The sequence below is a fragment of the Apium graveolens genome, chromosome 3 (assembly GCF_009905375.1).
Source record: "Apium graveolens cultivar Ventura chromosome 3, ASM990537v1, whole genome shotgun sequence".
Taxonomy (NCBI): Eukaryota; Viridiplantae; Streptophyta; class Magnoliopsida; order Apiales; family Apiaceae; genus Apium; species Apium graveolens.
In genome coordinates this window covers 25,455,705-25,481,779 of record NC_133649.1, presented here as the reverse complement: position 1 = coordinate 25,481,779, position 26,075 = coordinate 25,455,705, and the positions used below count along the sequence as shown (strand labels likewise).

The window sequence follows — 26,075 nt, the reverse complement described above, 5'->3', positions numbered from 1 at the left end:
AATCGAATGCCTCTTACTAGCATTGGAAATGTCACTCCATACCAACGAATCTACAAGCAGCCACCTTCTCTTGACAATCTCCGTGTCTTTGGCTGTTTATGTTTTGTATCCACAAGCAAAGTTGATCAGAGTAAGTTTTCACCTCGATCTTCTATTTCTGTGTTTATTGGTTATCCTGCAACCCAAAAAGGCTATAAAATATTGGACATTTCCACTCAACAAATATCTGTTTCTCGTGATGTCACTTTTTATGAACATCATTTTCCTTACCACATTTTATCTTCTGATTCAAACACTCATTATCATAATACTTTCTTTCTGCCACTAGTTACTACTCCTGACCAAACCTTTTTAGACAATGAGGAGAATAATACATATAATGTAATACATGAACCTCATGAACATACATCTGAAGTTTCACAATCAGAAGAGTTTTCTTCAACTGATTCTACCAATACTCCTTCTACACCTCCAGTTGTCCGGCATTCCACTAGACATCGACAACCTCCAAGTTATCTTTCTTCATACCATTGTAGTCTTGGCCATATCGATAAGTTGCAGACCACACATTGGTGTAATCTTGTCACTTATGATGGATCTGTATCTTCTCATCGTGCATTTTCTGCACAAGTTAACACAATAACAGAACCACAAAACTACAGAGAAGCTTCAACTCAGCCAATTTGGGTAGATGCCATGTCAAAAGAAATTAAAGCCTTGACAGATAATCAAACTTGGCAGCTAGTAGATTTACCACCTGGAAAAAAGGCCATTGGGTCGAAATGGGTTTACAAAGTGAAACTACATGCTAATGGTACACTTGAGAGGTATAAAGCCCGATTAGTTGCAAAAGGGTATAACCAACATTATGGTATTGATTATGAAGAGACCTTCTCTCCTGTGATTAAAATGAGTTCTTTACGCTGTCTTATTGCGCTGGCAGCAAGTAGAGCTTGGCCACTATATCAACTTGCCGTGAATAATGCTTTTTTGCATGGCACTTTACAGGAGGAAGTGTTTATGCAGGTTCCTGAAGGCATGCCCAATCTTGAGAATAAAGTTTGTTGCCTCATCAAATCTATATATGGCTTAAAGCAATCATCATGTGAATGGTTTGCCAAATTGCTTATTGAACTCACTACCATGGAGTATGTTCAATCCAAAAATGATTATAGTCTCTTCATCAAAAAGACAGGTGACCTTATTACTATCGTTGCTGTGTATGTTGATGATATAATTGTCACAGGAAATGCTGCTTCTGATGTTCATCATTTGAAATCACATTTAAATCAAGTGTTTGGTATCAAGGACTTGGGCCTTTTACACTATTTCTTAGGTATCGAAGTAGGGTATGTTCCGGATGGCATTGTTCTTAGTCAACGAAAGTTTGCAAAGGATCTCCTAGCTCTTTGTGACATCGACTTTTCTAAGCCTGCAACTACACCTTTACCTCTTCACTCCAAACTCAGTAATTCCCTTGGTGATTTGCTACCTGATGCTGAGTTTTATCGATCTCTAGTTGGCAAACTGAATTATTTGACCAACACCAGACCTGATCTCTCATTTGCTGTGCAGACATTAAGTCAATTTCTTCAACATCCTCGAACTAGTCATCTTGAAGCATTAAACCATACTCTTCGTTATGTGCATTGTACCTCAGCACAAGGCATTTTACTTAAAGCTACCGATTCTTTAACCGTTCAAGCATTTTCAGATTCTGACTGGGCCTCTTGTCCAGACTCCAGACAATCCATTACTGGTTATTTGCTTTTATTTGGGCAGTCCCCTGTTTCCTGGAAATCGAAGAAGCAGAGTACAGTTTCTCGTTCATCCTCCGAAGCTGAATATCGAGCAATGGCCTCTGCAGCTTTTGAGGTTACTTGGATTGTTCGACTACTTGAAGAAATGGGTGTTACTAATCTTAAACCCGTTACTTTGCATTGCGACAACCAATCTTCCCTTTACATTGCCAAAAACCCTATTTTTCATGATCGCACAAAGCACATCGAAATCGATTGCCATTTTACACGCGACAAAGTGATGGAAGGTTTGCTGCAATTATCCTATCTCCCTACTCAACACCAACTTGCAGACATCCTCACTAAAACTCTTCCTTCACCACATTTCCGAGACTTGTTATTCAAGTTGGGTCTGTCTTTGGCTCTTTCTTCATCCATGCCCAACTTGAGGGGGGATATTATGATTAATCCTCCCTAATGCAGCTCCATATTACTTATCATAGCTCAGCATTGTACCTAATCATAACCAACACAGATAGAAGGCCACCTGGCATAACTAACTACTGCAAATGACAACTAATGACTGCCTTAGATTTTCACCTGTATATATACATTCAGTTAAATAGAATAGAAAAGGTAAGTAATTAGATACACATATAGATTGATAGATACATAGCTTGTAAGTTTAACAATGGATTTTATCTTCATTTTGTTCATCCTAATTATCAGTTGAGTTTTACTGCTAATTCATACTTCATCGAATCACATGGTATCAGAGCCAGTCAAGCTTCGAATCTGCAGATCGAGGTCTCGAGTGTTCATCACCTTCATTTCATCATCATCATCATCGTCAATTGATCGCTAATCATTTCCGCATCATCAATCTAAACTCAGGTGTTCATTCCCGATCTTTAGCTACTAATCTGAATCGATCTCTAAGAGACGATTATTTGCTTGTTTTCAATATTTTCTCAGATTGCTTTGCAATACTCCTTAATTATTGATTACTCTAAGATCATAATCGAAATCATCATCATCTAAACACTTAGTCCAGAAATATGATTATATCGATATCATTTTTTTGATTCATTTCTCAAATATCGAAATCTGTTATTCTAATTCTGTTTTTATGGCGACTCAAAGCAATTCGCAAAATAATGATCAAACGAATGCTAGTTTTAATGTCGATTCATCTAGTATCTACTATATTCACCCTTTCGAAGCTAGTTTGAACCAATTAGTTTCTATCAAGTTCAATGGAACTGGATATAACAACTGGAAATGAAGCATGATGCTTGCGTTATCTGATAAAAATAAGCTGATGTTTATGAACGGAACCGTGGTTAGACCTGCAACTGGAACAGCCGAGTACAAAGCATGGGAAAGGTGCAACGATTTGGTAATTTCATGGATTCTATTCAATCTGGTTGAGACTATAGCACGCAGTGTGTTGTTCTTGAAATCTGCAAGAGAATTATGGAAAGATCTTGAAGATCGTTTCGGCTTTGCTTCTATAACTCAAATTTACTCTCTTGAACAGAAGTTATCTGAGTTAACTCAAGGTCAACAGAGTGTTTCTGAATTTTACACAAGGATTAAAACTCTATAGGATAGTATTTATGATATCCAGCCTTTGCCTACATGTGTTTGTACTACATCTAATTGCACTTGTGCTTTGACAGAAAGGATTCACAATGCTCAGCAAATTCAAAGAGTGTTACAATATTTAATGAAGCTCAATGATCATTTTTCAGCAGTAAGAGCAAACATCCTCATGATGACTCCCATACCCAATGTAACTCAAGTCTACAGAATTATGGCTCAAGAAGAGGATCATAAAGAATTTTCTCAAAGTGCTATAACTGATAATCTTGCCTTTACTGCAGATAGAAAGCCTTACTATCAGGGACAAAATTCTTATTCTCAAACTCAGGGATTCAGGCCAAACATCAATAATTTTGTCAAAAAGAAGCCCCAAAATAACTACTATTGTACACACTGCAAAATGGCTGGTCACAGCTTAGAAAGGTGCTTCAAGATTCATGGTTTCCCACCTAACTTCAAAGGAAACAAAGATCGAAAAGTGGCTGCTATGGTTCTCAATTCTTCAGATAGTCAGACTCCTAATGCAGCAGGGACTAACAACAATCAGATTTCTGCAGAGCAATACCAGAAACTTATGGATTTGTTGAATAAACAAACCATGACTGATTCTAATGACAATTCATCTAGCCATGCTCTATTGGCAGGTAATCTCTGTCTAATGTCTTATTCTACATCACAGTGGATATTGGATAGTGGTGCCACAGACCACTTTTGCCCTGACTTACAATGCTTTGAGAATTTTGAACCAATTATTGACAGCAATAGTACTATTACTATTCCTGATGGTAGCAAAATTAGAGTTCTTCATAAGGGAACAGTGAAATTAAATGACAAAATAGTATTGAAACATGTTTTACATGTTCCTGATTTTCAATACAAACTTATATCAGTTCACAAGCTATGCCATGACATGAATTCTCAGTTGGTATTCACTGATAATCATTGTATACTACAGGACCTTTTGCAGAAAGATCCTCCACTGCTTCTTGGTGATCTGCAAAATGGACTGTATGCTTACTCTCCAAAGATGGTAATTGATGCTAAAGCTTGTTTTACTGCTGCTGTTGAAGAAGCTAAACTCTGGCATTTGAGATCAGGACATTTACCATTTCATCAAATAAAATTTCTACACCCAACCTGTGATGTCAAAGAATGTAAGAAAATAGTTGTTTGCCAAATTTGTCCACTGGCTAAACAAACTAGAAATCCCTTTCTTAGTAGTACTATTAAAACTGCTGTTGTACTAGAGTTGCTTCATATCGACCTCTAGGGTCCTTATCGAGTTATGAACCATAATGGTTGTACCCAATTTCTCACTATAGTTGATGACTATAGTCGTTTTACTTGGATTCATTTGGTCAAGTACAAATCTGATGTTTCTCAAGTCTTAGTTGATTTTATCCATTATGCAGAGAATCAATTTCAGACCAAAGTTTTATGTGTTCGATCTGATAATGCCTTAGAATTTGCTTCTAAGAATTTGCACAAATTTTATAAAAGTAAAGGTATTGTCCACAAAACCAGTTGCAGCTACATGCCACAACAAAACGGTGTTGTAGAACGCAAACATCGCCATTTATTGGAAACTGCATGGGCTTTGTTTTATCAGTCTAAGTTGCCAGAGAAATTCTGGGGAGAATGCGTTTTATGTGCAGCCTATCTAATCAATCGAATGCCTCTTACTAGCATTGGAAATGTCACTCCATACCAACGAATCTACAAGCAGCCACCTTCTCTTGACAATCTCCGTGTCTTTGGCTGTTTATGTTTTGTATCCACAAGCAAAGTTGATCGGAGTAAGTTTTCACCTCGATCTTCTATTTCTGTGTTTATTGGTTATCCTGCAACCCAAAAAGGCTATAAAATATTGGACATTTCCACTCAACAAATATCTGTTTCTCGTGATGTCACTTTTTATGAACATCATTTTCCTTACCACATTTTATCTTCTGATTCAAACACTCATTATCATAATACTTTCTTTCTGCCACTAGTTACTACTCCTGACCAAACCTTTTTAGACAATGAGGAGAATAATACATATAATGTAATACATGAACCTCATGAACATACATCTGAAGTTTCACAATCAGAAGAGTTTTCTTCAACTGATTCTACCAATACTCCTTCTACACCTCCAGTTGTCCGGCATTCCACTAGACATCGACAACCTCCAAGTTATCTTTCTTCATACCATTTTAGTCTTGGCCATATCGATAAGTTGCAGACCACACATTGGTGTAATCTTGTCACTTATGATGGATCTTTATCTTCTCATCGTGCATTTTCTACACAAGTTAACACAATAACAGAACCACAAAACTACAGAGAAGCTTCAACTCAGCCAATTTGGGTAGATGCCATGTCAAAAGAAATTAAAGCCTTGACAGATAATCAAACTTGGCAGCTAGTAGATTTACCACCTGGAAAAAAGGCCATTGGGTCGAAATGGGTTTACAAAGTGAAACTACATGCTAATGGTACACTTGAGAGGTATAAAGCCCGATTAGTTGCAAAAGGGTATAACCAACATTATGGTATTGATTATGAAGAGACCTTCTCTCCTGTGATTAAAATGAGTTATTTACGCTGTCTTATTGCGCTGGCAGCAAGTAGAGCTTGGCCACTATATCAACTTGCCGTGAATAATGCTTTTTTGCATGGCACTTTACAGGAGGAAGTGTTTATGCAGGTTCCTGAAGGCATGCCCAATCCTGAGAATAAAGTTTGTCGCCTCATCAAATCTATATATGGCTTAAAGCAATCATCACGTGAATGGTTTGCCAAATTGCTTATTGAACTCACTACCATGGAGTATGTTTAATCCAAAAATGATTATAGTCTCTTCATCAAAAAGACAGGTGACCTTATTACTATCGTTGCTGTGTATGTTGATGATATAATTGTCACAGGAAATGCTGCTTCTGATGTTCATCATTTGAAATAACATTTAAATCAAGTGTTTGGTATCAAGGACTTGGGCCTTTTACACTATTTCTTAGGTATCGAAGTAGGGTATCTTCCGGATGGCATTGTTCTTAGTCAACGAAAGTTTGCAAAGGATCTCCTAGCTCTTTGTGACATCGGCTTTTTTAAGCCTGCAACTACACCTTTACCTCTTCACTCCAAACTCAGTAATTCCCTTGGTGATTTGCTACCTGATGCTGAGTTTTATCGATCTCTAGTTGGCAAACTGAATTATTTGACCAACACCAGACCTGATCTCTCATTTGCTGTGCAGACATTAAGTCAATTTCTTCAACATCCTCGAACTAGTCATCTTGAAGCATTAAACCATACTCTTCGTTATGTGCATTGTACCTCAGCACAAGGCATTTTACTTAAAGCTACCGATTTTTTAACCGTTCAAGCATTTTCAGATTCTGACTGGGCCTCTTGTCCAGACTCCAGACAATCCATTACTGGTTATTTGCTTTTATTTGGGCAGTCCCCTGTTTCTTGGAAATCGAAGAAGCAGAGTACAGTTTCTCGTTCATCCTCCGAAGCTAAATATCGAGCAATGGCCTCTGCAGCTTTTGAGGTTACTTGGATTGTTCGACTACTCGAAGAAATGGGTGTTACTAATCTTAAACCCGTTACTTTGCATTGCGACAACCAATCTTCCCTTTACATTGCCAAAAACCCTATTTTTCATGATCGCACAAAGCACATCGAAATCGATTGCCATTTTACACGCGACAAAGTGATGGAAGGTTTGCTGCAATTATCCTATCTCCCTACTCAACACCAACTTGCAGACATCCTCACTAAAACTCTTCCTTCACCACATTTCCGAGACTTGTTATTCAAGTTGGGTCTGTCTTTGGCTCTTTCTTCATCCATGCCCAACTTGAGGGGGGATATTATGATTAATCCTCCTTAATGCAGCTCCATATTACTTATCATAGCTCAGCATTGTACCTAATCATAACCAACACAGATAGAAGGCCACCTGGTATAACTAACTACTGTAAATGACAACTAATGACTGCCTTAGATTTTCACCTGTATATATACATTCAGTTAAATAGAATAGAAAAGGTAAGTAATTAGATACACATATAGATTGATAGATACATAGCTTGTAAGTTTAACAATGGATTTTATCTTCATTTTGTTCATCCTAATTATCAGTTGAGTTTTACTGCTAATTCATACGTCATCGAATCACATGGTATCAGAGCCAGTCAAGCTTCGAATCTGCAGATCGAGGTCTCGAGTGTTCATCACCTTCATTTCATCATCATCATCATCGTCAATCGATCGCTAATCGTTTCCGCATCATCAATCTAAACTCAGGTGTTCATTCCCGATCTTTAGCTACTAATCTGAATCGATCTCTAAGAGACGATTATTTGCTTGTTTTCAATATTTTCTCAGATTGCTTTGCAATACTCCTTAATTGTTGATTACTCTAAGATCATAATCGAAATCATCATCATTTAAACACTTAGTCCAGAAATATGATTATATCGATATCATTTTTTTGATTCATTTCTCAAATATCGAAATCTGTTATTCTAATTCTGTTTCTATGGCGACTCAAAGCAATTCGCAAAATAATGATCAAACGAATGCTAGTTTTAATGTCGATTCATCTAGTATCTACTATATTCACCCTTTCGAAGCTAGTTTGAACCAATTAGTTTCTATCAAGTTCAATGGAACTGGATATAACAACTGGAACTGAAGCATGATGCTTGCGTTATCTGATAAAAATAAGCTGATGTTTATGAACGGAACCGTGGTTAGACCTGCAACTGGAACAGCCGAGTACAAAGCATGGGAAAGGTGCAACGATTTGGTAATTTCATGGATTCTATTCAATCTGGTTGAGACTATAGCACGCAGTGTGTTGTTCTTGAAATCTGCAAGAGAATTATGGAAAGATCTTGAAGATCGTTTCGGCTTTGCTTCTATAACTCAAATTTACTCTCTTGAACAGAAGTTATCTGAGTTAACTCAAGGTCAACAGAGTGTTTCTGAATTTTACACAAGGATTAAAACTCTATAGGATAGTATTTATGATATCCAGCCTTTGCCTACATGTGTTTGTACTACATCTAATTGCACTTGTGCTTTGACAGAAAGGATTCACAATGCTCAGCAAATTCAAAGAGTGTTACAATATTTAATGAAGCTCAATGATCATTTTTCAGCAGTAAGAGCAAACATCCTCATGATGACTCCCATACCCAATGTAACTCAAGTCTACAGAATTATGGCTCAAGAAGAGGATCATAAAGAATTTTCTCAAAGTGCTATAACTGATAATCTTGCCTTTACTGCAGATAGAAAGCCTTACTATCAGGGACAAAATTCTTATTCTCAAACTCAGGGATTCAGGCCAAACATCACTAATTTTGTCAAAAAGAAGCCCCAGAATAACTACTATTGTACACACTGCAAAATGGCTGGTCACAGCTTAGAAAGGTGCTTCAAGATTCATGGTTTCCCACCTAACTTCAAAGGAAACAAAGATCGAAAAGTGGCTGCTATGGTTCTCAATTCTTCAGATAGTCAGACTCCTAATGCAGCAGGGACTAACAACAATCAGATTTCTGCAGAGCAATACCAGAAACTTATGGATTTGTTGAATAAACAAACCATGACTGATTCTAATGACAATTCATCTAGCCATGCTCTATTGGCAGGTAATCTCTATCTAATGTCTTATTCTACATCACATTGGATATTGGATAGTGGTGCCACAGACCACTTTTGCCCTGACTTACAATGCTTTGAGAATTTTGAACCAATTATTGACAGCAATAGTACTATTACTATTCCTGATGGTAGCAAAATTAGAGTTCTTCATAAGGGAACAGTGAAATTAAATGACAAAATAGTATTGAAACATGTTTTACATGTTCCTGATTTTCAATACAAACTTATATCAGTTCACAAGCTATGCCATGACATGAATTCTCAGTTGGTATTCACTGATAATCATTGTATACTACAGGACCTTTTGCAGAAAGATCCTCCACTGCTTCTTGGTGATCTGCAAAATGGACTGTATGCTTACTCTCCAAAGATGGTAATTGATGCTAAAGCTTGTTTTACTGCTGCTGTTGAAGAAGCTAAACTCTGGCATTTGAGATCAGGACATTTACCATTTCATCAAATAAAATTTCTACACCCAACCTGTGATGTCAAAGAATGTAAGAAAATAGTTGTTTGCCAAATTTGTCCACTGGCTAAACAAACTAGAAATCCCTTTCTTAGTAGTACTATTAAAACTGCTGTTGTACTAGAGTTGCTTCATATCGACCTCTGGGGTCCTTATCGAGTTATGAACCATAATGGTTGTACCCAATTTCTCACTATAGTTGATGACTATAGTCGTTTTACTTGGATTCATTTGGTCAAGTATAAATCTGATGTTTCTCAAGTCTTAGTTGATTTTATCCATTATGCAGAGAATCAATTTCAGACCAAAGTTTTATGTGTTCGATCTGATAATGCCTTAGAATTTGCTTCTAAGAATTTGCACAAATTTTATAAAAGTAAAGGTATTGTCCACAAAACCAGTTGCAGCTACATGCCACAACAAAACGGTGTTGTAGAACGCAAACATCACCATTTATTGGAAACTGCATGGGCTTTGTTTCATCAGTCTAAGTTGCCAGAGAAATTCTGGGGAGAATGCGTTTTATGTGCAGCCTATCTAATCAATCGAATGCCTCTTACTAGCATTGGAAATGTCACTCCATACCAACGAATCTACAAGCAGCCACCTTCTCTTGACAATCTCCGTGTCTTTGGCTGTTTATGTTTTGTATCCACAAGCAAAGTTGATCGGAGTAAGTTTTCACCTCGATCTTCTATTTCTGTGTTTATTGGTTATCCTGCAACCCAAAAAGGCTATAAAATATTGGACATTTCCACTCAACAAATATCTGTTTCTCGTGATGTCACTTTTTATGAACATTATTTTCCTTACCACATTTTATCTTCTGATTCAAACACTCATTATCATAATACTTTCTTTCTGCCACTAGTTACTACTCCTGACCAAACCTTTTTAGACAATGAGGAGAATAATACATATAATGTAATACATGAACCTCATGAACATACATCTGAAGTTTCACAATCAGAAGAGTTTTCTTCAACTGATTCTACCAATACTCCTTCTACACCTCCAGTTGTCCGGCATTCCACTAGACATCGACAACCTCCAAGTTATCTTTCTTCATACCATTGTAGTCTTGGCCATATCGATAAGTTGCAGACCACACATTGGTGTAATCTTGTCACTTATGATGGATCTTTATCTTCTCATCGTGCATTTTCTGCACAAGTTAACACAATAACAGAACCACAAAACTACAGAGAAGCTTCAACTCAGCCAATTTGGGTAGATGCCATGTCAAAAGAAATTAAAGCCTTGACAGATAATCAAACTTGGCAGCTAGTAGATTTACCACCTGGAAAAAGGCCATTGGGTCGAAATGGGTTTACAAAGTGAAACTACATGCTAATGGTACACTTGAGAGGTATAAAGCCCGATTAGTTGCAAAAGGGTATAACCAACATTATGGTATTGATTATGAAGAGACCTTCTCTCCTGTGATTAAAATGAGTTATTTACGCTGTCTTATTGCGCTGGCAGCAAGTAGAGCTTGGCCACTATATCAACTTGCCGTGAATAATGCTTTTTTGCATGGCACTTTACAGGAGGAAGTGTTTATGCAGGTTCCTGAAGGCATGCCCAATCCTGAGAATAAAGTTTGTCGCCTCATCAAATCTATATATGGCTTAAAGCAATCATCACGTGAATGGTTTGCCAAATTGCTTATTGAACTCACTACCATGGAGTATGTTCAATCCAAAAATGATTATAGTCTCTTCATCAAAAAGACAGGTGACCTTATTACTATCGTTGCTGTGTATGTTGATGATATAATTGTCACAGGAAATGCTGCTTCTGATGTTCATCATTTGAAATCACATTTAAATCAAGTGTTTGGTATCAAGGACTTGGGCCTTTTACACTATTTCTTAGGTATCGAAGTAGGGTATGTTCCGGATGGCATTGTTCTTAGTCAACGAAAGTTTGCAAAGGATCTCCTAGCTCTTTGTGACATCGACTTTTCTAAGCCTGCAACTACACCTTTACCTCTTCACTCCAAACTCAGTAATTCCCTTGGTGATTTGCTACCTGATGCTGAGTTTTATCGATCTCTAGTTGGAAAACTGAATTATTTGACCAACACCAGACCTGATCTCTCATTTGCTGTGCAGACATTAAGTCAATTTCTTCAACATCCTCGAACTAGTCATCTTGAAGCATTAAACCATACTCTTCGTTATGTGCATTGTACCTCAGCACAAGGCATTTTACTTAAAGCTACCGATTCTTTAACCGTTCAAGCATTTTCAGATTCTGACTGGGCCTCTTGTCCAGACTCCAGACAATCCATTACTGGTTATTTGCTTTTATTTGGGCAGTCCCCTGTTTCCTGGAAATCGAAGAAGCAGAGTACAGTTTCTCGTTCATCCTCCGAAGCTGAATATCGAGCAATGGCCTCTGCAGCTTTTGAGGTTACTTGGATTGTTCGACTACTCGAAGAAATGGGTGTTACTAATCTTAAACCCGTTACTTTGCATTGCGACAACCAATCTTCCCTTTACATTGCCAAAAACCCTATTTTTCATGATCGCACAAAGCACATCGAAATCGATTGCCATTTTACACGCGACAAAGTGATGGAAGGTTTGCTGCAATTATCCTATCTCCCTACTCAACACCAACTTGCAGACATCCTCACTAAAACTCTTCCTTCACCACATTTCCGAGACTTGTTATTCAAGTTGGGTCTGTCTTTGGCTCTTTCTTCATCCATGCCCAACTTGAGGGGGGATATTATGATTAATCCTCCCTAATGCAGCTCCATATTACTTATCATAGCTCCGCATTGTACCTAATCATAACCAACACAGATAGAAGGCCACCTGGCATAACTAACTACTGCAAATGACAACTAATGACTGCCTTAGATTTTCACCTGTATATATACATTCAGTTAAATAGAATAGAAAAGGTAAGTAATTAGATACACATATAGATTGATAGATACATAGCTTGTGAGTTTAACAATGGATTTTATCTATATTTTGTTCATCCTGATTATCAGTTGAGTTTTACTGCTAATTCATACTTCATCGAATCACGGAATGCTTAGGAAATTAAAATGTAACTATCAATTCTTCTTTAGAGTTATATGCAGTTTGAGTGTTTTAAATGTTTGTTTTGTGCAATTGACATTTGGTAGGAGGTACATGTTTTGGATCCTGATTTGTCTAAAGGCTACAATCGAATTCAAATTTCGACTAAAGAGCATAGATATTCTTTTATTTATGCATTTGGCCCTGAGTCAAAGAATCTGGTTTGTTTCTAAATTATGCTGTTTTTTGTTTATCATTATGAGGCATAAGGGAAAAATATGTGGATTAATTTCCTAACTATGTAGAAAGTTTAAATGTACTAATTCTTGTTATTGGCGCATGTTATGTATATCTAGATTATGTTGAGATACAGAGAGAGTCTGAACTCTATTAGTAGTTATAAAATGAATAATTCTTTTGTTTATTTCGAATGGCCCATTATGTGGAGATTGGAACAATTCAGATTTATGTAAAAAAATATGCAATCCACATAACCTACCTAGTACTCTGTCCATTTCCTAACTAGTAAGCTGATTTTGTTTCCCAGTGGTGAAGTAGATGTTATGCTCACTCCAAAGCTTTCACAGTCAGAGTTGGAAGGGTGACATGTAGCATCAGGTTGCAGATTTGCTGATTTTGGTGGTTTATAAATTTAGCTTGCATTTGGTTAGCATCAAGAGGCTTCCCAAGTAAGGATTTTCGTTTATTGCTAGCTTCAGTGACTTGTTTTTATTTTTTGTTCTGGTTATGAAATTTAATTTTTAAAATGGCACTACTATAAATCAACCACTGTCCATTTTGTTTTGGAATAAATTGTGTTGTTGCCTTACTGATTGACTTAGTGTAATAATACATCCATGGTCCGAGTTCCATTTTTTTATAGTTTAGTCCGATATCCATTATCGAAAAGTGGTTGCCTTGTTGATTAGGTTAGTTATTATAAATTTAGACTAAATGTTCTTTTATTTCTGTGCATAAAATTTGATGTTGGTGATAATTCTTTGGTTGTAGGCTGATGTACCCACTTATATATATTCTTAACTTGAGAGAGAATGGAAGTGCAGTGTCATCTAAAGGAAGTTGATGCTATTATCGACCTAAATGATTTCCAATGAATCATGACCAATGTTCAAGTATTATAACACTATTACTGTTAGTAACTTTTTTCTTTATCTTTTTTCTTCCTTGGGTAACTATTGAAAATGCCACTAACTTTTCCCACTCCCCTACTATTTTTATACAAGTCCTTTACAAACTCTAAGGACATCGATGTTAAAAGCCATGCAACAAATAGGTGGACATTTTAAATTATCTGAGTAATCATAAATTTATTATTATAATTTAAAGGTTTGGTATTATAAAATAATTTTGACTGTATTTGTAAGTTTGTTATCATTACATGTCATTGTTCAGTTGAGACATTTGTAAGGTTTGCCCTACTACTTATCTTACAGTATGTTTTCTAAATGCAAAATCTGATATGTTTTTTATCCACATTTCTACCTAAAGTCATGTCTCTGATCCATTTTTGTCCCATTTATGCTTTGTAGTTTCGCTGCTCTTTGTTGCTGCTATTTTTTGGGGGAGTGCTGCTGTTCCTGCTGCTACTAGGATTGATTGAGGAATATTTTTAAATAATATTCCATAGGCATTAATCATCCTAAAAAAAATATTATGTGTCTAGTAATTGGATTTTTGGTATTATGTTAGGAGATACTCTTATATTTGGTTAGTTTGATTATCATGTAATATTATTAAATTTCCGGAGAAAATGAAAAAACATTTAGTTGTATTGATTTGTTTGTTTTTGGTAGCAAATATAAAAATTGTCCAATTTTTTGATAACAAAAAGTGTTTTCATTGCTCTTTTAAAGTTTTGGAAAAAAGAACAAAATTTAAAAATGTTGAAAAAATTGTTCCACTATGATGTGGCATGTGGGCCCCATAATGATGATATATCACGGGGGTTCTATAATGACGTGTCATGTGGGCCCCATAGTAAGTGGGTCCTACATGTCAGTGGGTCCCCCATGTCAGTGGCCCCCCAAGTCAGTGGGACCCACCTTTCATGTGTCAAAAAGCCACGTGTCAAGCTTCATGGCAGTCCACGTGACAATCCCCCTGTCGTGTGGGACCATTTTTTTTGCAAAATCATAGATTTTGACAACATAATTTCTGGTGTTTCCGTAAATGAGAAAATGTAGCCTTTGAACCCTAAGGCAACATCAAAAATACTAGCATCAAAAAATTTTGTCGTTAATTTTTTTTAATCTTTTACAATATTTATTGGGCCACTTATAACTTTTTTGGAATGTTGTAGAAAGCCATTATTGGCGTATTGGTAGGAGAATTCAACCAAAGGCCCACAAGGGTTGGCTCAGTCGGTTAAAGAGAGGATAACTATCCTTTTGGTCACAGGTTCGAATCCCACGGGAGGAGAATTTATGATTATGCCTCCTGAGTCAGAGCCTGTCGCTTAAATGCTGTTTACCTTGGTTCACGTGGTTTGCAGGCTATTGCGTGGGCCCGTAGGGTTTACCCAGTGTGCACCCGAAGGGTAGTGGTTGCAGGTTATCTACGATAAAAATAAATAAATAAATTCAACCAAAGGTAAATGTTCATCCCAACTTCCTTTAAAATCTAAAGAACATACCCTTAACATGTCCTTAATAGTTTGAATTGTCCTTTCACTTTGGCCATCTGTCTTTAGATGATATTCGGTACTCATATTCAACTTCGTTCCTAGATAATCTTGAAAACTTTTCCAAAACCTTGAATTAAATCGCGGATCTCTATCTGAAACTATAGATACCGGAACTCCATATCAAACCACAATTTCCTTCAAGTATAGCTGAACCAATTTATCCAATGAGAATCTCTCGTTAATAGGAAGAAAATGTGCCAACTTTGTCAATCTGTCAATAATAACCCAAATATCATCATGATTTTCCTTGGCCCTTGGTAATCCAACTACAAAGTCCATTACAAGATGTTCCCACTTCCATTCTGGAATATCTAATGGCAGTATCAATCCACTGGGCCTTGGATGTTCTAATTTGACTCTTTGGCAAGTGTAACACTTACTCACCCATTCAACAATCTCTTTCTTTATACTCGGCCAACAAAATTTTTCTCTTAAGTCTCTGTACATCTTCGTACTTCCCGGATGAATTGAGTATTTGGAGTTGTGAGCATCTCGAAGAATTTCCTCTTTCGGTTAAGCCATATTAGGTATCCATATTCTGGAAGAAAATCCTAGGATTCCTTTATCATCCCTTTGACTCCCTATCTCTTCTCCTATTAACTCCTCTTGTTCATGACACATCACTTCTTCCTGACATCTTCTTATTTTCTCCAATAATTCTATTTGAAAAGATATATCACACAACAGATCTATAGACATACTTGAAATACTGACCTCTATTTCAAGTTTCTCAAATTCCTTGATCAATTCCTCAAATGAAGTATGTTTAACCTTTCTTTTCTACTTAAAGCATCTGTCACCACATTTGCTTTACCTGGATGATAGTTAATTGCACAGTCATAGTCCTTGATTAATTCAAACCATCTTTTTTGCCTCATATTTAGTTCCTTTTGGGTAAAGATATACTTCAAACTCTTGTGGTCCGTGTAGATTTCACACTTTTCTCCGTAAAGATAATGCCTCGAAATCTTAAATGCTAACACTATAGTTGCCAGTTCCAGATCACGGGTTGGATAAATCTATTCATGTATTTTTAGTTTCCTTGAAGCATAGGTTATCACTTTGTCATGTTACATCAAAACACATCCTAAACCTTTGTGTGAAGTGACACTATAAATTACAAAGTTTCCTTGATCATCTGGTAAGACTAGTACTGGAGCTGATACTAATCTTTTATTTAATTCCTGGAAACTCTCCTCGCACTTCTCTGTCGATTCAAATTTTTGATTTTTTCTGGTGAGCTTTGTCAATGGGGTAGCTATTCTTGCAAAATCTTGTAAAAACCTTCTATAGTAACCTACTAATCCCATAAAGCTTCTTACTTCTGTTGGTATTTTTGGTATCTCCCAATTAATTATAGCTTCAATATTTGATAGGTCTACCTTCACTCCTTCATTACTAATAACGTGTGCAAGAAATTGTACTTGTCATAACCAAAACTCACACTTTAAAAACTTTGCGTACAATTTTTTCATCGCAGTATCTCCAAAACTATCCTTAGATGTTCAACATGCTCTTCTTCCGACTTTGATTAGACCAAAATGTCATCTATGAATACATCCACAAATTTGTCCAAATACTTCTTGAATCCTTGATTCATCAAATCCATAAAAGCTGCTGGTGCATTTGTTAATCCAAAATCCATTACTAAAAACATATAATATCCAGATCTAGTTTTGAATGTTGTCTTTGGAATATTTTCTGACTTGATCTTCAGTTGATGATATCCAGATCTTAAGTCAATCTTGGAAAACCATACAACACCCTTCAGTTAGTCAAACAAATCATCATTCTTGGTAACTGATACTTATTCTCAATAGTCAGCTTATTGAATTCTTGATAGTCGATACACAGTCGCAAACTTCCATCATTTTTCTTGACAAACACTGGTGCGCCCCATGGTGATATACTTGGTCTTATAACTCCTTTATCTAAAAGATCTTGCAACTGAATTGCTAATTCTTTCATCTCAATAGGGCACATACGATATGATGCTTTGGAAACTGGTTCGGTCACTGGTGCCAAATCAATAGCAAACTCAATCTCCATATCAGGAGGTAATCCTAGAAGATGATATGGAAAAACATCTGGAAACTCATTAACTACTAGAATCACTTCTTAAGTTGGAACCTCCTTGCTAGAATCTATCACATTGGCCAAATATGCTTCACAATTCTGATGCAATAACTTCTTCGCTTGAGCTATCGTTAAAAACTTTGTTTGTTTCCTCAATATAACACCTTTTTTTTATACAATGTTTGAATTTTCACTTTTCTATTTTTACAATCGATCTGAGCGTTATTTTATGATAACCAATGTATTCCTATGCTAACATCAAACTTTCCTAACTTAAAAGGTATTAAGTTGGCATAAAAATGATGTCCTCCTATCTCAATATCACACCTCAGACACACTTGCTCTACGGAAACTTGGTTCTTATTGGCTAATTCTATCATTATTGCTTTGTCTAATAATTCAACTTCACAATGTAGTTTACCAAGAAAATCCTTAGATGTTAGTGTTGTGCAAGACATGCCCATACAATAACAAGACTATGTCAAATTGATAACCCTAAGATTAAGTTGTATGATAGTCTAAATTTGCATTATGTATTGTATTACTTGAGTCTGTAAAAATGTTAAAGATCAGAATGGAGTATTTTTTATGTGAATAGTCTCAAGCCTAAGAATAAACCCTGGAAGAAGATCAACAAGATCATGCCTCAGAGAAAAGGTGAAGAAGCTTGGAGTTGAATAAATATGTTTTAGGAAAAATATTTTAAGTCAAGATATCTACAAGTCACAGATCAAGTCATATAGAGAAGTCATTTGAGAACTCCAGAATGACTTATCGAGAAGTCCAAAATGGTTTATAGAGAAGTCTCAGAAATATCAACAAGTCAAATGAAGATGTGAAGATTGGAGATATCGACAAGTCAAATTATCATAAGAGATCTCAAAGATATATACAAGTCAAAATGTATATAGAGATCTATGAGATATCGGCAAGTCATTTCTACAGATAGAGAACTCAGAGATATTGACAAGTCAAAATAAAGATATGAATATCGGAGATATCGACAAGTCAATTTCTCATTAGTGATCTTAGAGATTTTGACAAGTCAAAATACGTAAAGAGATCTCAGAGATTTCTATAAGTCATTTCTACATGCAGAGATTTGGAGACCTCGACAAGCCAAGTTCACTTATAGAGAACTTAGAGACCTCGACAAGTCAAAGATACTTATAGAAAACTCAGAGATCTCGATAAACCATTATACTTATCGAGATGTCAGTTCTCTATAAAACAAATTGGAGATCTCAGTATGAAGTTCAAGTACAAAATACGGACAAGTTAAAGATTCAAGATTATCAATCAACAAACGATCTAATCACTTGAATTGAAAAGTCTACAAAAGTAGATTGAAGAGTGCAAGATCAAGGGCCAAGATTAATTGACAAAGGAAGGTCACAGACATAAAAGATTTGCAAGGATTCACTAAGCCAGAAATGGAAAGCTTTAAAGATAACTTAAAGTAGGGTTTAGTACATCTTATTGCATGCTGTGTAAACCCGTGTTTACTAATCTATAAAGTAAACACTGGTCCTTTGTTTTTTTGAAAAAATAAATAGATCAAAATTTTCTTGTACTCTCTCAAGGAAGAAGCCGAGTTCTTATATTCTTAAGAACCCAGAAATTGTAGCAAGACATTTTTAATTTTAATACAAATTAAGTGAATTTTGAAATATTGTGTTTGTTGTGCACGTTCTTTATATTCTGCTAAATATAGTATCTCTACAATCAAACTGCTTTGTTCCCCACCTTTCCAAATCAATTTTAAAAAGCCTAATAATAAAGAAAACACATTCACCCCCTGTGTTGCACACAATATCTAACAAGTGGTATCAAAGAAAAATCTAAAAGTAAACAAATCAAGATCTTGGAAGAATGAATACACAAAAGATAAGCAGTACAAAGATACCAGCCTTTGATAAAATCGACTACACATTATGGAAGAAAAAGATGATGCTTTTTCTAAGGATGGCCAACCCTTTGTACATCTAGATTCTGAAGAATGGACCTTTTACTTCTATAGAAAGGATTGAAGAATCTACAGATGAAGACATGGTCATCCCAGTTACGATGGTCCTAAAGATCCTTCAAAATACACAGAAATTGAAAAAAAAGTCTCTCTTGACAGTGGCCTACAATTAATTCTGATAGAGTCACTTGACAATGTTATGTACAATAATATTGTCAACTATAACACAGCCATGCAAATTTAGGAGAAGATTGAGATACTGTGTGAAGGTATATAGGATGTTAGGTCAAATCAAAGGAGAATATTATTGTCTCAGTATGAGGGTTTTATAGTAAAACCAAATGAGAGTATTAATGATGTGTTTGAAAGATTCAAGAAGCTGATTAATGACTTGCAACTTCATGACAAGTACTATGAAGCTGAGGATATTAACTTGACATTTTTTCGCACCCTTCCTGACCATCTTGAACATAAAATATCATCTATAAGAGAAGGAAGAGACTTGAGCAGGATAACACTGAAGGTTTTTATATGGGATTTTAAAAACATTTGAAGAAGATGAGTTCTATACAATTGATGAACTGGATTACTTAGATCAATCCATGGCTTATCTGGCCAAGAAATTCTCTAATATTAGAGTGAAAAAGATAAAGTTTTTTAAGAGTAAAAGACATATATCTAACAAGGACACCAGCTGGAAAGGAAAGGGACAGTACACTCCTGGTGGAAAAAGTGGCTACAAGATTGGAACTGTTGACAGATCAAAAATAAGGTGCTTAAATGTGATGAATTGGGCCACTTTGCTACTGAATACAGGAAGCCTACGAAAGTGAAGAAATATAAAGTCTATCTGGAGTTGGAGGCAAAGTATGAAGCTCTTTTGAAGAAGCAACAAGGTAAAGCTTACATTGCAGAAGGAAAGAGTTGGGATGATACTGATGATGATGTTGAAAATGAGGAGTTTGGAAACTATGCACTCATGGCCATTGAGTAAGGAGAGTCATCCTCATCAGAAATAGAGGTACCAACTCTTACTACTATTGATTTAAATACAAATCAATATAAAGAGACTGTTGAAAAGATGAGCATAGAAATGTTCCACATCCATACTAGCATGGTGGCAGCTACCGAGGAGGTAAGTAGGCTGTCAAAAGCTAATGAGAAGCTTGAGATTGAGAAGAAAAATTTAAAACTGCAGCTTGTTGAGCTTGAAACTGTCAAACAGGAAAATGAATATTTGAAGAATAAGCTGAAGTGTGCTAGTGAAATAGGTGTTGTATTGAGGGAAAAGATAGAGGAGAATGAAGTGAAGTTGAAGTCTTTTAGGAATGCTTCTCAGTTTGTTGGTCAGTATCATGAGAAAAACAAGCCATGTGCTAATATAGCCATTGGCCTTGACTATGATGCTCTGAAAAACAACAAGAAAATTGAAGGTGATAGAGGCAACATAATTGCAAATGAAGATGTCCCAATTATGCTGAGGAAAGTTGATGCACCTTTGTTCAAAGCATGTGAAGTCAATTTTAGTGAAGTTGAGATGGTTATCAAGCAGGAGCTTGTAGATGAGGACAATGAAAAGAAATGCACAGAAATAACTCCAACTTCTAAAACAGAAAAGAAGCCCATGGTCAATCAAGGTTCTAAGACACTTGTCAAGGAAATTAAAACTGAGAATGCAAGAATGAAAATGAGGAACATGAGTGGGAAAATAGGAGTGAACAAAAGCAATAACTTTGTATTTGTTACAGATGCTCCCAGGAAATAATGTCAATAATGTGGCTCTGTGAATCATATAACTCACCTTTGTAAAAAGGTTGTTAGTAAGCCAGGAGTGGGAGCATCCAAGTATAATAAAGCAGAGGCTGAAGATCCCTACTCATTTTGTGACAAGTTTGATTGCATTCCTTGCAACATAAAAGTGATGACAAGTTGCCACAAGCTGAGAGTAGAGCTCAAAGAAGTTAACATTGGGTTTGCAACTAAAAAGCAATATGCAAATCAATCAATGAACAGTGTTCTTTCTGAATCATCAAATTTTACTTCTACAAAATTTGTTAATAAGAAGAAAGTATCAAACATTGCTTGGGTAGCTAAAGACACTTAATCCTCATTGTGTGCAAGGAAAAATAAAGAGAGTCATATAGATCATAGATGGTGGATGCTCAAGACATATGACATGTGATAAGGCCCTACTATCACAGTTTAAGGAGATGGTTGGCCCTTTAGTGACTTTTGGAGACAACATCAAATGATTCACAATGAGATATGGCAATTTAGTTTCTAGAAATATTGTCATTGAAGATTTAGCACGGGTGGCTGGTTTAGAAGTGAATCTCCTGAGTGTCAGTCAATTCACAGATAAAGGATTCAATGTTTCATTTGACAAAGGAGATTGTTCAATAATCAGCAAAAAGACTGGTGAAATTGCTTTGAAAGGAGCAAAAAAGGGATGGAATATGTTGCTTTTATACCAAGGAATCTGTTGAGCATATAAAGCTATGGCATAAAAAGCTCTCACTTGAATTAAAAGGCAATCAATACCATGTTGAAAAAGAAATTAGTGAGAGATATGTCAAGTTTGGAGTTTCCTCTGAATGAAGTCTGTGAGACTTGTCAAAAGGCAAAATGAAGAGATCAAGACACAAGAACAAAACTGTGAATTCTATAAGTCCACATTTGCAACTCATTCACATGGACCTGTATATGCCTTTGGATTCTCGCTGTAGCCAACAAAAATGCACCTTTCAGATTTACATCAAGCTTTCCACGCTTCTCCTTCGGTATATGAGAATAACACAGGCTTCCAAAAATTCTGAAATGAGATACACCAGGTTTGTGACCACTCCATGCCTCTTCTGGGGTTTTTCCTTATACATCTTTAGAAGAAGCACGGTTTAAGACATAGCATGCTGATGATGCAGCTTCAGCCCAGAAAGGATGAGGTAGCCTTTTTGTCTTGAGCATGCTGCGCACAAGTTCCACAATAATTCTATTTTTTCTTTCTGCCACCACATTTTGTTGGGGGCTAAAACTTACTGTCAACTGATGTTTAATACCATTCTCTTTCAAAAAGGCTTCAAATTCTCCACTCATGTATTCACCGCCTTGGTCAGAACGTAAGGCCTTTAGATCAAGTCCACTTTGTTTTTCAATGAGAGCTTTGAAATTCTTGAACACACCAAAAGCTTCAGATTTCTATTTTGAAAAATATATCCGTATTTTCCTAGTGCAATCATCAATAAATATGAGAAAGTATTTTTTACCTCCAAGGGAATTTTCTCGCATTGGACCACATAAATCTGAGTGCACCAACTCTAAAGGTTGAGATGCCCTTTTTTCCATTCCACTTGGAAAAGAATCACGTTTGTGTCTTCCAAATACATATCCTTCACAGATTTGATCTTGTTTATTGATGTATGGAATGCCTCTCACCATATGCTCCTGACAGATTTTTGAGAGTGTGCTGAAGCTTAGATGATTGTATCTTAGATGCCACAGCCATGATTTGTCCTCCACAATACTAGAGAAATAATTGAGTGATGTCTCATTTATCTTTAGAGGAAACATCTTATTTGGCGTCATTTTGATTCTCGCAATAAGAGAATTATTCTTATATCTTATTTCACACTGCTCACCATTGAAAATCACAGTATGTCCCTTATTTAATAATTGTCCCACGCTTAAAAGATTGTGCTTCAGCCCTGGAACATAGTAGACATCACTAACAAAATTCTGGCCTCACTTGGTTTGGATTGTAACATCACCACATCCTTGTACCAAGTGCCGTTTATTATCGCCAGTTTTTACCTCTCGCTGGACAAATTCATCCAGATTAATAAGAATGCTTTTGTGTCCTGTCATGTGGTGGCTGCAACCACTGTCAATGTACCAAATATTCTTGGTGGAGACCTCTTGCTCATTAAACATAAGAAGGACATATTCTTCATTCTTTGATTCAGAACTTTCATGTAAAAAACTGGTCTCATTTCTTTCATATTTCAATCTCGAGTAGCAATCTTTCTTTAAATGACCAAATTTATGACAAAAATTGCATTGGATTTGAGATTGATAATTACCTCTTCCTCTTCCTCCAACTTGTCCATGGAATCTTCCTCTTTCATATTGATTTCCTGGACTTGCTTCATGATTTAATTGATATTGATAATTACGTGCTTGAGACCTTCCTCTTGCGTAAGAATCTGGTTGGCTTCTTCCTTTTTCACAAAAATTTCTTCCGCGTCCTCTTCCACGGAAGCCTTCACGATGGAATTCTTGCATCTGGAATGCTTGCTCAGAGGGTGATGATTCAAATTGTTTAATCCTTAATTCATGAGATTGTAATGAGCCCAATAGAGATTCAAGTGGAAGCTCACTTAAATTTTTTGATTCATCGATTGCAACAACTATATGCTCGTATTTCTTTGACATACTCCGAAGAATTTTTTCTATTATCCTCTGATCCTTCAATTCTTCTCCATTGACCATGAGTTGATTTGAGATAGAAACAACTCTGTTAAAGTAGTCTTCTACGGACTCTGTCTCCTTCATTCTTAATAGCTCAAACTCACCCCTTAAAGCTTGCAATCTTATCATCTACACCTTGTGTTCACCTTTGTATGTTGTATTAAGAGTGCTCCATGCTTCTTTTGATGTTGCTGCTGTAGAGATCCTTTCAAAAATAGCTTCATCGGCTGCCTGATATATGAAAAAAGTGCTTTCTTGTCCTTTTTCCGGTTTTCCTTTACAACTGCCAATTGTTTCTGATTGAGAGTAGTTTGATTAGGTGGTTCTTCATAACCAGTTTCAACAATATCCCATAAATCTTGAGAACCAAATAAAGCTTTCATCATAATACTCCATTGACCGTAATTCTTTTCATTTAATCTTGGAAGTTGAGGTTGTAGTGTGTTGTTGTTGGTGGCCATATTAGAAGAGGATGTTTGATGAACAGGTTAAGAAATCGGCTCTGAACAGGTTATAGAACAGGCTACGGAACAGGTTCTCGAACAGGCTCTCGAACAAGCTCTCGAACAGGCTCTGATACCAATTTGATAGGAATAATAAAATGCAAAGAGAAGAAACTTATTCTCTAGAATTTCTTAATATGATTGAGTAATTGGATATTACAATTTATAGGAATAGATGTAGATTCACTGAACTAGTACATAGAACACTTAATTATGTAGGAATATGTAAACTAAGGTTCATGCACCAGAATCATGTATGTGTGACTTCACATTCATGTAAGGAATTAAATAGTTTTTCCTGGAAGGTTCTAGCTTATATTCCAACATAACCCAGTGTAGTTATGAGCAAGTTTTTTAATATGGTCCAAGCAGAGATCAAAGTAACATATATTACTTGTGTAATGCCCACATCCTCTTTGCCATTAATCCCTTAGCTTTAAAATATACCGCTAGATAATAGGTTAGACCATCTATAACAAAATAAGAGAATAATCCCTTCTACTAGTCACTGTATCATTGAAAAATATGAATATAAGCATATGCCTAAACCTATGTCGAGATGTAATTAACATAAATATATTCAGAAGTCCGGATGTAATTAACATAAAGGAATATAAAACACATATTTGATGCAACAAAATCTCCCTTCTTGTCACATTAAAACTTTTCATAAAAATTCCATTCAAGTCCATTGTTGTATTGATATAAAAGAAGTAAATATAAAGAAGTAACTAAAAAAAAGTTTTACACATCAAGTGGACAAATACCTTTCAGAGGGGTATATCCAAAATCTGACCAGAACTTCTTAAATTTCATAATAGTATCATCTTGGATATATATCTGACTTCAGCTCATTTGTTCTTCTAAAATAATAATCGCTCATGTAAACCACAAATAATAAAGCAATACTTTGGTTTGAGAAAATGTAAGTAAATGACCATCTTCTTATTAGTGGAGATTATATTACAACTAGATTACAACATTTCCCAATTTCCAGAAGTACAAGTGTTCATCATGGTGCAACCTTTGAATCTTGTTGCAAAATAACAATTAAAATAAAGAAAAGAATAGAATTCAATAAGTATGACCGGTTAGAGATGTTCTACCTCAAGCTTTAACAATGTCTACGAGATCATCTTTCAGAATAACATGCATTGATCGGGGGATAGCACCGACATCCAAGACTTTTGTACTTTCTTGAATTTTATCTCCTGGTAATCATGACATACTATGTTTCCCACTAAAGCCCATGGATTGTCGAATCCTGCATTATCAATAGAATGTAAGCATACATGCAATACTCAGAAAATCATACATAAAAGTCAGAACGTAAAATTGGTTTGGTTCTAAAAAACTCTAGTGTGTGTGTTCGTAGTGTACCCATATATGACAAACACAGCAATATTCAAGTTGGCAATTTTTTAAATGATAAAACCCGATGTTAACACAGTTCTTGATGGATAGGTTATACAAGTTATTCTTATTACTGAATTTCAATAATGTAATATTAATTTCAACCAAAGTCAAACTTTTTGTTTGTAAAAGGGAACACTTTTGGTGGTTCATGCAAAATTTGATTCAGAGATCACGATATCTAATAAACCTCTTGACATAAAATCAGAACCATCTTGCTGACTTAAGAAACATACACTCAGACTAATAACACCTAGCAACTGCAATGACAGTGGCTCCACAAACCTTAGCAATGTGTACAGCTGCAATCCCAACACCACCTTCTCTGTGCACACTTCTGAGCTTTTCTGCCTAAACGTGAATTTATGTGTGAGAGTCACGAGAAGAATTCAGCAAGAATGCTATAGATGAGAACATACTACTCAGACTTT

The 26,075-nt window shown here is 35.9% G+C and overlaps 1 protein-coding gene across 1 annotated transcript; it reads right to left on the bottom strand.

Annotated features, from left to right (window-relative positions):
• Positions 1–23,002: 23,002 nt before the first annotated feature.
• LOC141714013 (uncharacterized) lies at positions 23,003–23,857 on the bottom strand. Its single transcript, XM_074517561.1, has one exon. The coding sequence runs from the start codon at positions 23,855–23,857 to the stop codon at positions 23,003–23,005; it is 855 nt and encodes a 284-aa protein (XP_074373662.1).
• Positions 23,858–26,075: the final 2,218 nt, after the last annotated feature.